Raw genomic sequence first — 12,098 nt, 5'->3', positions numbered from 1 at the left:
TTGTATTACATAAGTAGAAATACAATGCACTGAAAACAACATAATGCATATAGCACAGAATAACACATACCATATAGTAGTAAAATCCACAGACCCATTCCCTTCCTTGAACCATCTGAAACATTCCTTAGTAATATAGCCCTAACACCTTTATAAAAATATCCTTCTGAACAAATCTGTTTTACAAAGTTTGTGAAATGCCAGAAGTTTGGGATCCTTCCCGACCTCTTCAACCAGGGCGTTCCACAAGGGTGGAATACTCCGAAGTATAGTTCTTCTATATGTTACAAACACCTTCACACCTACTTAGAAGTATTGACAGGAGTAATAGTAATCATAACTGAAATATGTAACAGATAAATACATGCTCCTTCTGTTCTTCCTGCTGCGCCCGTCCCCCACTCTCGCTCACACCCCTTCATAAACCATCTCTCTGAGGATATGCTTCACCAAGAAAAATGAAAGGGGAAAAGACATCTGTTGCACTCTGGGACTTGTAGTTCTGCTCCTTTCCCTCATGCTAACTTCATTTGCCCTCCTATCGGCTACACGCATATTCTTTATGATCTATGGTGGGTGCACGCGGAAGAACAGAACGGACTACATTTCCCAGAAGGTCACTCGGTGGAATGGGAGGAGAAGGGAGAGACGGACGTGGCCAAGGGGTGGGGAAGAGGGAGCTTGAGTCCTCAGTGTGAGGTAAACTAACATTGGTGGTGAGGCGGGGGCGCATCTCGCTTTCTGCGACCGGAGACTGCTGGCCGGGAGGAAGGAAAGCAGCAGAGGTTCCCGTTGCCGCCGCCTGGGGATGGCAGGAGACACTGCCGCCGGTTGCTGAGGGCAGGAGCCTGGGACGTGTACGCCACCGGATACCGACACGACCTCCTTCTCTGCTGCCGTGGTGTGCTTCCAGAGAGAGAACGAGGCAGAAAGATGGAATTAAAATGAACAAAGGCTGACAGCTTTGTCTGTGGGAGGGTGTGGGGGGGCAAAAAAGGGGGGGGGGGGAGGCTCTGACAGCCGTCTTGCCTCTCCTCCGCTTGGCGACTGGAGCTCCGTGAAGCAGGCGCTGAGGGGCAGAGTAAACCGCTGTTGCCTTCCAACGCCTGACAATGAAACCGAAAGGCAGGTCCCCCGGAGGGGGGGGAGGTCGCTGCTCTGGGCGACTCTGAGCTGCCTTCCGAGCGGCTCCCGGGGACGGTTGGACAAGAAGTCGCCTCTTCGCCTTCCTCCAGAAGTGACCGCTTTGGCGACGAGGGAGAAACCCGGGAGGAAGAGCGCTCCTACTTGCGAGGGTGCCTCTTTTATAACCGCGCCTGCCTTCCCTTCCTCAGAGCCGCCTTCCCCGGCTTTTGAACGGGGGCGCGCTGACAACCGTTAGAAGAGGCCGCCGCCGCCCCGTCGTTGTTTCTGGGGGGGCGCTTTGGTGTTGTGCTTCGCGGTGTGGTCTCCCTCCTTGGAGATGCGAAGGAAGAAGTGGCGGCTTCTGCTTGGGCTGAGGCTGGCTGCTGGGGATAAGCCTAGATAAAGGGGACGGGGAACGCCGCGCGCCTGTGTCGGTGTTTAAAGGCGGTCGACGGCAGGGGGCGCTCAGACGGAGGGTCGTTGTGGTCTGGCTTTGGGGCCACCGACAGTTTGGAAGGTGGTGGGGATGGCTGCGGACTTGGGGACGGGCCTTCGGTGCCGCCGGCATCCGCGTGAATAACTTCTGCTTCCGAGCTGGAATGGAGAGGTGAAGCCCTGAGACGGCTTCTTTTACAGGACTGAAGGAAGAGCCATAGAAAGAAGAGGCAGCGAGCCGGGATCTGGAAAATAGAGTGTGGCTTGTGACTGAGGAGCAACCACCTCGCCTCTGTACCTTGCAGCTGACTCCTAAAGAAAGGGGTGTGTGTGTGAATACGATAAGCAGGGTATTTCTGCTGTCAAATAAAGATGAAGGCTGGCTTCTCATGCCCTGTCTAATTCTTCCTCCCCAGGAAATGGGGCTTGACTGTAATATAGAACAGCCTCGTTCATGCTTAGGAAAGCTTGAGGGAAGTAGTAATTCCCCTTGTAATTCAAAGCAACAAGAAGAAAAATAACAGAGGACGCATAGTGAGGTGCAGAGTTTAGGAAGAGATCCCTGGAAGAAGTCGAATGTTATGGATTGTTTCTCAGCAGCTGGTCCTGGATCAGGATTGATGTGTTTGAAAGAATTAATAGGATTTTTTATTTTTGTAGAATCATATGCATTTCAACAAACCTTTGTGAAAAGAAGCTACTGAGCTACAGAGTTGCCTGCCTCCCATGCTGAATCAAGATCTCCTTAAAGATGGGGATGTGAAGAACACACTGAGCAATTTAAGCAAAAGGCACAATGTTTTAAAATTCTTTTAAAGTTTTATGACTGGATAGGAACTTCTGATTTATATTTTAACTTTTCTAGTTCCTTTTGTTATATGATTATGCAGTTCTAAAGGATTATTTTGAACTGTTTTAATTTTGTTGTAAAGAAGGGAAAGACTGTGTGCTTACTAGTTCTGAAATGACAGCTTTAGTCTCTCAGCAGTTAACTGGGTATTATACAAAGCTGTGACAAACTTTTAAAACTAAAATTACTAGTAGTGGCTTCTGGGAAACTTTCTCTTGAAAAGGATTAGTTTGGGGGACTGTTCCCCTTCCTCATTCTCCCTTGATGACTCCCGGCGGTGGTGGTGGAGGGCCCATGAAAGACTGTGAATACAGTCAGATCAGCACTCACAGCTCCTCTTCTCCCATGGAGTCTCCCCATAAGAAAAAGAAAACAGCTTCTAGGAGAAAATGGGAGGTCTTCCCTGGGAGAAACAAGTTTTTTTGCAATGGAAGGATCATGATGGCTCGTCAGACTGGAGTCTTCTACCTGACACTTCTTCTCATCTTGGTTACCAGTGGACTCTTCTTTGCCTTTGAGTAAGTGGCATTTTAAGTTTTTCTGTTCCCTTCCCATGAAGCAGGCTTCTATTGCACTGCTTTCTCTGTGGATATTGGCTGTATAGGTTTCTGTAAGTGTGATACTTTAGCATGATTGATACAATTATGTTTGTATTATGTTGGAAAACTTGAGGTTGAATAATCTACTTTTTGTTTCAAGTACATAAGCATAAGATAAAGTATACTAATGTGCCCAATGATGGCTACTTGTAAATGGAAAGACTGGATATTCCACTTTTGATTCCTCAGGAATTAACATTGGACATCCCTTTCAAGCACAGTTTGGCGATATTCCTTTTTTCAAAGAGTTTTGAAAGTTTTCTGTTGGGATAAATAACTTTTAGAAAAGAATATGTCAGTACCCAGTGCCTGAGTGGGTTATTAAAGAACGAGTTCATATGTAAGAAACAAATTACGTTTTGTCTTGTTCGGTTCATGCCTTGAGTATCCACTGTGATTTGTATGATACTGGGCATATGTATGGGACTGTGCATTTTGTGTCTGGTCCCCTGATCTGTCACTGTTCAATACTCTAGATTTATTTGCATTAAGGTGTTAAATACCTTTCAGTGTTCAGCCTGGAGCAATGTTTCACAATATTTATTTACCTACCTATTGTATTGTTCCAACTTTCATTTTATAAACTTGTTTTGGTTTTTTTGTAAATCCACCAACATAAGGCAGCTTAGTTGCTTCTTTTTTTGGAGGAATGAAGAAAGTTGTTTTTGACCTTGAACAGCCTTGACTACTTTGACCTGTCTCAAGTTATCTTCTCCTCCCTCACCCCCTGATATTGGTGTGTTTATAGTTGTAACTGCATATGTAATATTTTTTAAAAAAGCAAGTGACTAAGGAGGGATAAGATAATGTATGTTGGATATTTTGTAATGGGCCAACAAGTGAGTAACAACATTTAAAAAATGACAGGGCACACTTTGCCTTCATACCTCATGCACTTCTTTCCTCTGATACCTGTGCATGTTATGTTCACTAAAGGCTGGCAGGCCTAAGGCTAACTTACTGGGTTATTATACATATTGCTTTGCAGTAGTTTAAATACATAACTATGATGTAGTGAAATATAGAAGTGGGTTTTCTAGTGTACAGCTGCTAGATATATTTTATAGAAACAAATTGGACTTACGTGGGAGAAATACCATTATAATCATGACTGGTAGGACAATAGATGTTTTGATATCCAGCTAGTAGACATAAAATGACATGAAATGTTCTGTAGATGGGGGTGGGGGAAGTGAATGCTTTGCATTCAGACATTTTTGCCTAAAATGAAGTATACAGTGTTAGCTTTGGGGCTTCTTTGAGGTAAAATGCATAAAGTTCTAGCATTTCCTTTTTCAGTTTGCTTTAAATATATGCAATTTATTATTGGTATGAAATTTTGAAAGTACATTGGTTGCTTACTTCCTTTTGGGTTCAATTTGAAGCTATCCTTAAAGACTTTCACAATCTGGGGCCCCACATATATGAAAGGCTATCTCTCCTAGCATGAACGTGTTTGCCACCTTAGATCTTCCAATTCTTTAGTCTCTGTTATCTCCCTTTTTGAGAGCCAGTGTGGTGTAGTGGTTAAGAGCAATGGACTCTAATCTGGAGAACTGGGTTCAATTCCACAGTCCTCCACATGAAGCCAGCTGGGTGACCTTGGGTCAGTGACAGCTCTTTCAGAGCTCTCTCAGCCCCCAAAATAAGTCTGGCTCAGCCCATAGTAGTGCATGTCGCTAATGAACTAGAACTTAAGGCTGCCAGGCAATCTTCGGATCTTCTACGCACAATGTCATACGATAATTAATCAATTTCTCCCATTTTGCACTCCTGGTCTCCATTAGAAATCAGGCATTTTTAAATAGTATGGCCCCTCCTCTGGCAATAGCCTATCTGAGGATCAAGGCAGGGGATTCTGTGATTGCTGCTCCCAGGGTTTTGGTGTTTTTTGGGGGTTTGTGGAGGCCTAGTTCTCGTTGGAATTATGGAAAGATTTTTTAAAGCCTTCTCCCCTCTGTTATTTTCTCCGGGGAAGCTGCGGTTTGCACTATTGGGGCAAACTTGTGGGTATCGGTATTTGTAGCTATAAGTTCCCCCAGAGCGGCAAATGGTGGCTCCTGGGGTTGTTTCTGGTCAGGAAATGGCATGAAGCAGAAGGCCTGAAACACCACTCTGCATGCCACAGTCCTAATAAAATCCCACATGGCTGAAAAGTACAGTTGTTGTTTGATTTTGTTTTTATGGGAATTTGGATCACAGAACTCCCAGCATCTTATCTGGTTCAGCCCTGGGGCTCAGCAACACACTGTATCCTCCTTGTTGTTCAGGAGGGCTTACAAGGTACTGCTTTTCCCACAAGGCTTCCTGTTGAAATGGATAGTAATTAGCTTTGTTTTACTGTTCACTGATGTTGGTTGTGTCCTTTTCCTAAGAGGGAGAATACCGTTTTGTTACAACCATTTGGTTTTTGGTGGGGTTTGCGGACTGAATTTATATTTTTTATATTTGACTAGTTTTGCTTGGATCGTTATGTAATTATTTAATCTCTTATTATTCAGTTATTTGATGTCTTCTTGCTAGTTGCCTTGGGCCTTTTGGTGATAAGCATGGTACAAATGTTTTTAAGTAAAATAAAAATTCACTTGTTTTGGACAAGTTTTTCATAACAGCACAGTTTTGATAGTAAGCTTGAGGGCAAAACTACACATTGCATGTAGTTCTGTAATTTATACAGTGTAGCTGCTGGAGCTGTGATTTAAAAGAGAAAAACAGTATAGGGGGAAAGGGACCTTTTCCCTTATCTTTTTCCCCATTTATAAACCACTACTTCCAAGTTTCGTTTTACCTGTTCTGTGGTACCAGCTTGAGGACGAAGCAATGATGATAACCTTAAAAGTTAAATTGCCTTCCTCTTCTCACACCAGACTTGTTCTTTAAATTGTAGCCCCAGCAGTAAGGTTGTCAACTTCCAGGTGGGGCCTGGAGATCTTCTACTATTACAATCAGGCTTCCCAAATACTTACCGTGATTCGGCGGGGGACACAAACGTCTTCGCAGGATCATTCCTGCGGGGACAACAGACACGCTGCACCATGCCGTCGCCAGGAAGTGACGCTGGGTGACGCTCTGGCAATGGGGCTCGAAACTCGATGGTACCATCGAGTTTTCAGCCCCATTGCCAGAGCGTCACCCAGCATCACTTCCTGGCAACTGCATGCTGTGTTACAAGAAGGAATGGTTCGGCCGGGGAGCATGTTTCCCCCGCCGGATCGCGGTAAGTGCTTGGGAACCCTAATTACAATTGATCTCCAGATGACAGAGATCAGTTCCCCTGGAGAAAATGGCTGCTTTGGAAGGAGGACTCTGAAAAAAATTGTGAAACTACACCTAGATAAATCTGTCCATCACATCATAAAAAAGCGTCCTTTAGTCTCTTTATACATGTGCTAACTAGAAGTTGAACAGATTCAACTATTGGCAGAATTAGTCTTTTTTCCTTCTCTAAGTAAGTGGTCGTCTAAACAATGTGTGGACAATTTTTTTTCTGTTTTGCAGAAACTGAGAGAAAAGCTCATTGGAGAAATGTGATAAGCTGTAAATGAACCAGGGTAGCAAAGGGGAGTGAGCATTAGGGACTGCTTTGCACATTAGATGGTCACCGAACCATTTTTTCTACCTTATTTTCATGTAACAGGGAGCCACTGCCAAACGCAGTTCTTTGGCATATGTGGTTGTAACAGGACGTTTGTGTTGACATGTTAAAAACATAATGAGTGATACAGATGTGTAAATATTTGTCAACTTTAAAAGGTGTGTTGTCAGAAGACTACATTATTCCATCAGTGGAAAGTAGAAGTTAAGTATTAGTATTGGTGGTACAGGGAGTCCTGTGACACATGGAACTTGGGTTTGGCTGAAGATGCTTTTATTTAGCCTTCAGCTGAAGATGCTTTTATTGCCATTCTGCTTTATTATTTTTAGTATTTGTTTTTTTTGCACTCATACAGTATTCCAGTGTGCAGTTTTCATGTGAGGTGCAATTACAGTGGTATCCTATGTGGCAGTACGCTCTTCTAAACCCATAAACTCCAGTGGCTTTAGAAGGGAGGAACCCTGCTTAGGATGGCAACGTAAATGGATTTATTTAGCAGAGCTCTTTCTTTCTTGGATAATGAAAGGGCTGTGCATATGGAAATAATAAATAGCTGTTCTTTCAGATAACCTTTATGTGCCAAAGAGTTTGCTTTCTGTTGGAGAACATAATACAATAGAAGTAATCCATTTAGATTTCAGTTTCACAAATTAGTTAAGACTACGATCTGCTGTATTTTTGCTCAGTATGCTTTTTGCTATAGTTGAGAATCCTTTTGGTAACAAATACAAAAGTACAGTATATGTTGCTTTTTTCATGGTGCATACATCATTTAACACTGATATAGACTATTATATGTGCAAGTGTACCAGTGTTAAGTACCCTGAATTATATCCTTTCCAATACAGAAGTCTCTCCTACTTAAAAAAAAGACGACTATACAGCTGTGTAACACTGCCTTTCCCTATATATCTGTGATGCTTGAAGCACCTCTGAGAATATGTTCATGGGTGCAGTGGCTTGTGACAAGTTGTAAAAAGCAGATATGGAAACTGTTGGAATGTAGTGTGACAGACTGCTGAAAAGAAAGCAATAAACTCCTTGTAAATGGGAGTGACCCACAAGAAAGTACCATTAAGAAGTTTTCTAGCCCTCACAGTAAATAGACTCCTAACTCTGTGCATAACCTTGGACCAGACCTTTACTATGTTTCTCAAGTTGGTGCTCTTGCCTTTCTCTCTCCACACTCTGACAGCACACCCTATGCCATTTCTGGTCCAGATTGTGACAGGTAGCTTGTCAAAGAGCCACATAGGGCTCCCAAGCTACTGAGTGAGTGCCACCTAGAGAAATAGAGCAAGATATTAGTTCTGTCCTTGCCATTGGCCAGGGTTGCCAGGTCCCTCCAGGCAGCTGGCAGTGGATGAGGAGTGGGCTTACCGGGAGCAGGGAGTCTCACCCAGTGTTTCAGTGATGTCCTCTACATCTTCCAATGTGATGTAGGCATGTCAGGGATGTCAGGGCAACACTCTTGTTTTTGGGCAAAAACTCTATGATAGAATTAGCTTCTACCATAGAGTTTTCCCCAAAAAACCAGAGCGTCACTCTGACATCCCCAACATGCCTACATCACTTCTAAGTCACGTTGGAAGTCACATTGGGGACGTGACATCGCTAAAACATCGGGTGAGACTCCCTTTTTTCAGCAAATCCCCCCCATTGGCTGACCTATTCAGATGATGCAGGCAGCTGTAGGGCTTGCAGGTAGAAGCCCAGGAATTCAGGGATCAGGAGATTGCAAAGTAACAAGTAGGGTTGCCAATTCTGGGTTGGGAAATTCCTGAGATATGGGAGTGGAGCCTGGGAAGGGTGGAATTTGGGGATGGGAGTATAAAAGCAGCTCTTTTCTCTGGGAGAAGTGATCTCTGTAGTTTGGAGATCAGTTGTAGTTCCAGGAGATCTCCAAGCCCCGCCTGGAGGCTGGCAACCCTAACAAGGAGCATAGGAAATGGAGGCTGAAACCTGGGAGGGGGAGTTTACTAAGGAAATGAAGGATGAAGAGAGGAATGGATGGAAGAGCTGCAGAGATAAGGAATCATATATTAATTTCTAGCAGCCTCCAGCTAGGAATTAATACTTCTTCATCCCTTCTGATAAACCTGTTCTCTAGTCTTCTTGCAGTTGGTATTTGAATAGTTACAAAATAAGAAACCCTGGTTCAGTTTGTCAGTCCAATACTGGCCATATAGTCATCCAGTATTTAAAGCATTACACAATAATATAAAGCAGAAAAAATGTGCTAATTTCAAAAACTGACCTCTGGAAGGGTTCAAGATTCCTTTCTTCTGCTTTAGAAACCACCATGCCAGATCTCATAAAGTCCCCTTCCCTGCAGCAGCATAGCATTTGCTTCATGTTTCTTCTTAACATCTACATTCATCTTTAATGCTTACAAATACCAACCCACAGTGAGTAGGAGAAGCTAGGCCATATGGCTAAGCTGGAAAGGGAAAACAGCAGAAGCTTTCTGGGGACACTTGTAATGATGACATTGATTTTCCAGAAAATTCTGAATCAGAAAATGTTCAGCAAAATTTAAATCTATTAAAACATAACACTTCCATTTACCAAGCTGGCAATTGATACATCAAACTTAGTATCACCTCCCCTGACTGGAAGCGGCTCTTCATACTTTCAGGCAGAAAAAGGTTTCCTCTGACATCAGCTGCCTAGGATCTTTTAACTGGAGATTTCAACGTTTGAACCTGGAGCCTTTAGCATGCAAAACATGTGCTGTACAACAGCCTGATTTAGCTTGTTTATGTGACTTAGTTTTGGTGAACAAAACTAAAAAGTATGCCATGCTAATTTACTGTGTACATATGTCAAATGATTTTTCAATAGCCAATAACTAAAACAGTAGAACTAAAATATCTGTTGGGGGTGGGTGGGAATCACTAAATCACATTTAGCGTGCGAGTGCAAAGAGATATTGAAACAGAATATATATGCTTCCTCCTAATCCCCCCCAAAAGAAAAAAATGATAACTGCCTGTATTGTTTTGAATTCAGTCTAAAAGTTGGCAACTTTCACAGATTCCTCCTTTCTTCAGCAGACCCTTCCTCCCCTGTTTTTTTCTCAGAATCCCTTATTGAAGAGAATAGGGTACCTCCTTTTAAATGAGGTATGTGTGTATATATATGGGCACATGCAGAGATGGAAAACAAGAGCTCTCTCTCCTGTTACTCCTGTTACTCCTACCAGCTGATACTATTTTTATGAGGGGTTTTCTAACTAAAAGATATAAACACTGAATAATTAAGACTGTTTCTCATAGAGAAAAAACATATATACAAACCAGTAATCAAGAATATTAGAAGTATTGCTGAACCATAAATACAAAATGCTCCAACCTGCATGGCCTAGGCTAGCCCAATCCTCAGAGCTCGGAAGCTAAACCCTGGTTAATATTTGGATGGGAGACTAAGGAATTCCAGGGTTGCTATACAGAGGAAGGCAATGGAAAACAACCTCTCTTTTTTAATGTATTCTTTATTTCCGAATTTTCCAACAAACAGATCACAAACGAAGCACCACCTCTAAATCTCTCTTGCATTGAAAAACCTTTGGGGTCACCATGAGTTGGCTGCAACTTGATGGCCCTTTACACACACACACACACACACACACACTACTAAGCATATAGCTACTGTCAACATGTAAAACAGTATATTGTCCAAAAAGAATTCACCTTTGGAGGAAGACTAACGATACCAGGACTTTCATTAATATAGAACAAAAATGTTAAATGTTTTTCAATTATTTTATCAGACTTTGGGAAACTCATGTATTGTGAAACAAAAATCACTTCTCCATCAGTGCCTTATCCTACACTGCCACATATCAGGATTCCGCAGTAAGGCTTATAATTTTCCATTTCAAAGCAATTTCTAGTGGCAAGAGGAATGGGAGAATGAACCATCTCACTTCCGGTTGGATATGGGAAATGCTTCACTGCTGGTCCCATGGGATCTTCCTGCAGCATTTGACCCATTTCATTTTGCTGAGTCACCTGAAACTCCAAGTAGGGTTTTTCTGTCCCTTCTATATGAATGAACTTTGAAGAGTGGTAATGGGAGCTGTGAAGTCAACACCTTGTGAGTTGACCTGTAGGTTGCTCCAGCATTCCATCTTTCCCCCTGAGTTTCTTAGTATCTGTGTGAGACCAGTTGATGAGACTATGACTTTGGAGTTGTTTGTCATCAGTATGCTAAAGATACCCAGCTGAATGTTTCTTTAAGTTTCCTGAAGTAGTTGTCTTTTGTATATGCTGGTGCTTGGATGCCGTGGTCGAGTGGCTAAAAGGGAATGGACTGAAACTGAATCTGGACAAAGAGGCAATGCTGGCAGGTAAGACTGATGTTCTGGAAGGGAATGCATTACCAGGTCTGAAAGGGATTATCTTTAACAGATTCTGTTAAAAGTTTGAGAGTACTCTTAAATCTTGCACTGCTGATGTAAAAAAACGTGTTGTTGTTGCTAAGAGTATTTTTTTCCTGTTACATCTGGCTCATAAACTGCATTCCTGTTTAGGCTTGGCCAATATGAGCACATTGATACATTGTACTGTATCCCCAAGGCCCGATTACTGCAGTTTGCATATGTAGAGCTGTCCCGGACGATAATTTGAACATTTAATTTAGTACATTATGCAACAGCTGATTGTTTGTTGAATGAAACAAATTGTTTCAGTAATATTGCATATATATTAGATCCAATTGCATTAGTTGCTAACCTGTTACACTGAGCTCAGTTCAAGGTCTTGGGTTTAGCCGTTCAGTTCCTCCAGGTATCTGAAGGGCTGCCTTTTCCTATATGAGACTATGCATGAGCTCCATTCTTATTAGCAGCATTTGTCCCTTCTTTTAGGGAGGTTACAACCCAGGCTCTAGGTTTTTTTGGTGATGGCTCCATTCTTGGGCATGAACTGTCTATTGTGGTGAGGGCTACACTAATTTTCCTTTAAGAGAGCTTGTAAGGCAGTGCTTTAAGATCAGCTCATGTGCCTCTACTTTGTATTTTTCACTCATCACTGTGGGTGCTTTGGAAAGATTCCTAGAGGTTTTTGAATAATTAATAATATGTATTAGACTTATTATACTTAAAGAATAGAATTCAATATAAAATAACTTCAGTGTAACTCATGATTGAAGGTTTTCCGATTTTGGTGATTCTTGGATTTTGGTATCTATATATCTAATAGCCAACTTGCCCCCTCCGTGCGGATCGCTAAATCAGCACGGAGGGGGCAGGTGGGGGGGAGGGGGAGGTTTGTGCACACGTGGGCCAGTCCCCACGTGTGCACAAAAATGCAAAAAGTTAAAAAAAATTTCGGGGGGATGTTTAAATCCCCCCGAAAGTGCAAGAGCGTCTCCTGCGCATGCGCAGGAGACGCTCTGCAACGCCGCCGCCGCCGCCTCGGAGCCAGCCGGCGGGCTGGCTGGCTGGCAGGCGGGGGGGGGAGGAAGCCGGGCCTCCCCGGAGCCGGCTGGC

At 43.0% G+C, this 12,098-nt stretch overlaps 1 protein-coding gene across 3 annotated transcripts in view; it reads left to right on the top strand.

The window, feature by feature from the left end:
* Positions 1 to 2,478: 2,478 nt before the first annotated feature.
* ZDHHC14 (zinc finger, DHHC-type containing 14) overlaps positions 2,479 to 12,098 on the top strand; it is a 104,401-nt gene continuing 94,781 nt past the window's right edge. For all 3 annotated transcript variants that reach the window (XM_015427293.1, XM_015427292.1, XM_015427294.1), the window contains exon 1: positions 2,479 to 2,928. In XM_015427293.1, the coding sequence (XP_015282779.1) occupies positions 2,675 to 2,928 (254 nt within the window). In that variant the 5' untranslated portion in view covers positions 2,479 to 2,674. The remainder of the gene's footprint in view (positions 2,929 to 12,098) is intronic.

The sequence above is a fragment of the Gekko japonicus genome, unplaced genomic scaffold, assembly GCF_001447785.1.
Source record: "Gekko japonicus isolate JY-2015 unplaced genomic scaffold, Gekko_japonicus_V1.1 scaffold1576, whole genome shotgun sequence".
Lineage (NCBI taxonomy): Eukaryota > Metazoa > Chordata > Lepidosauria > Squamata > Gekkonidae > Gekko > Gekko japonicus.
This window is presented reverse-complemented; position numbering and strand designations above follow the sequence as displayed.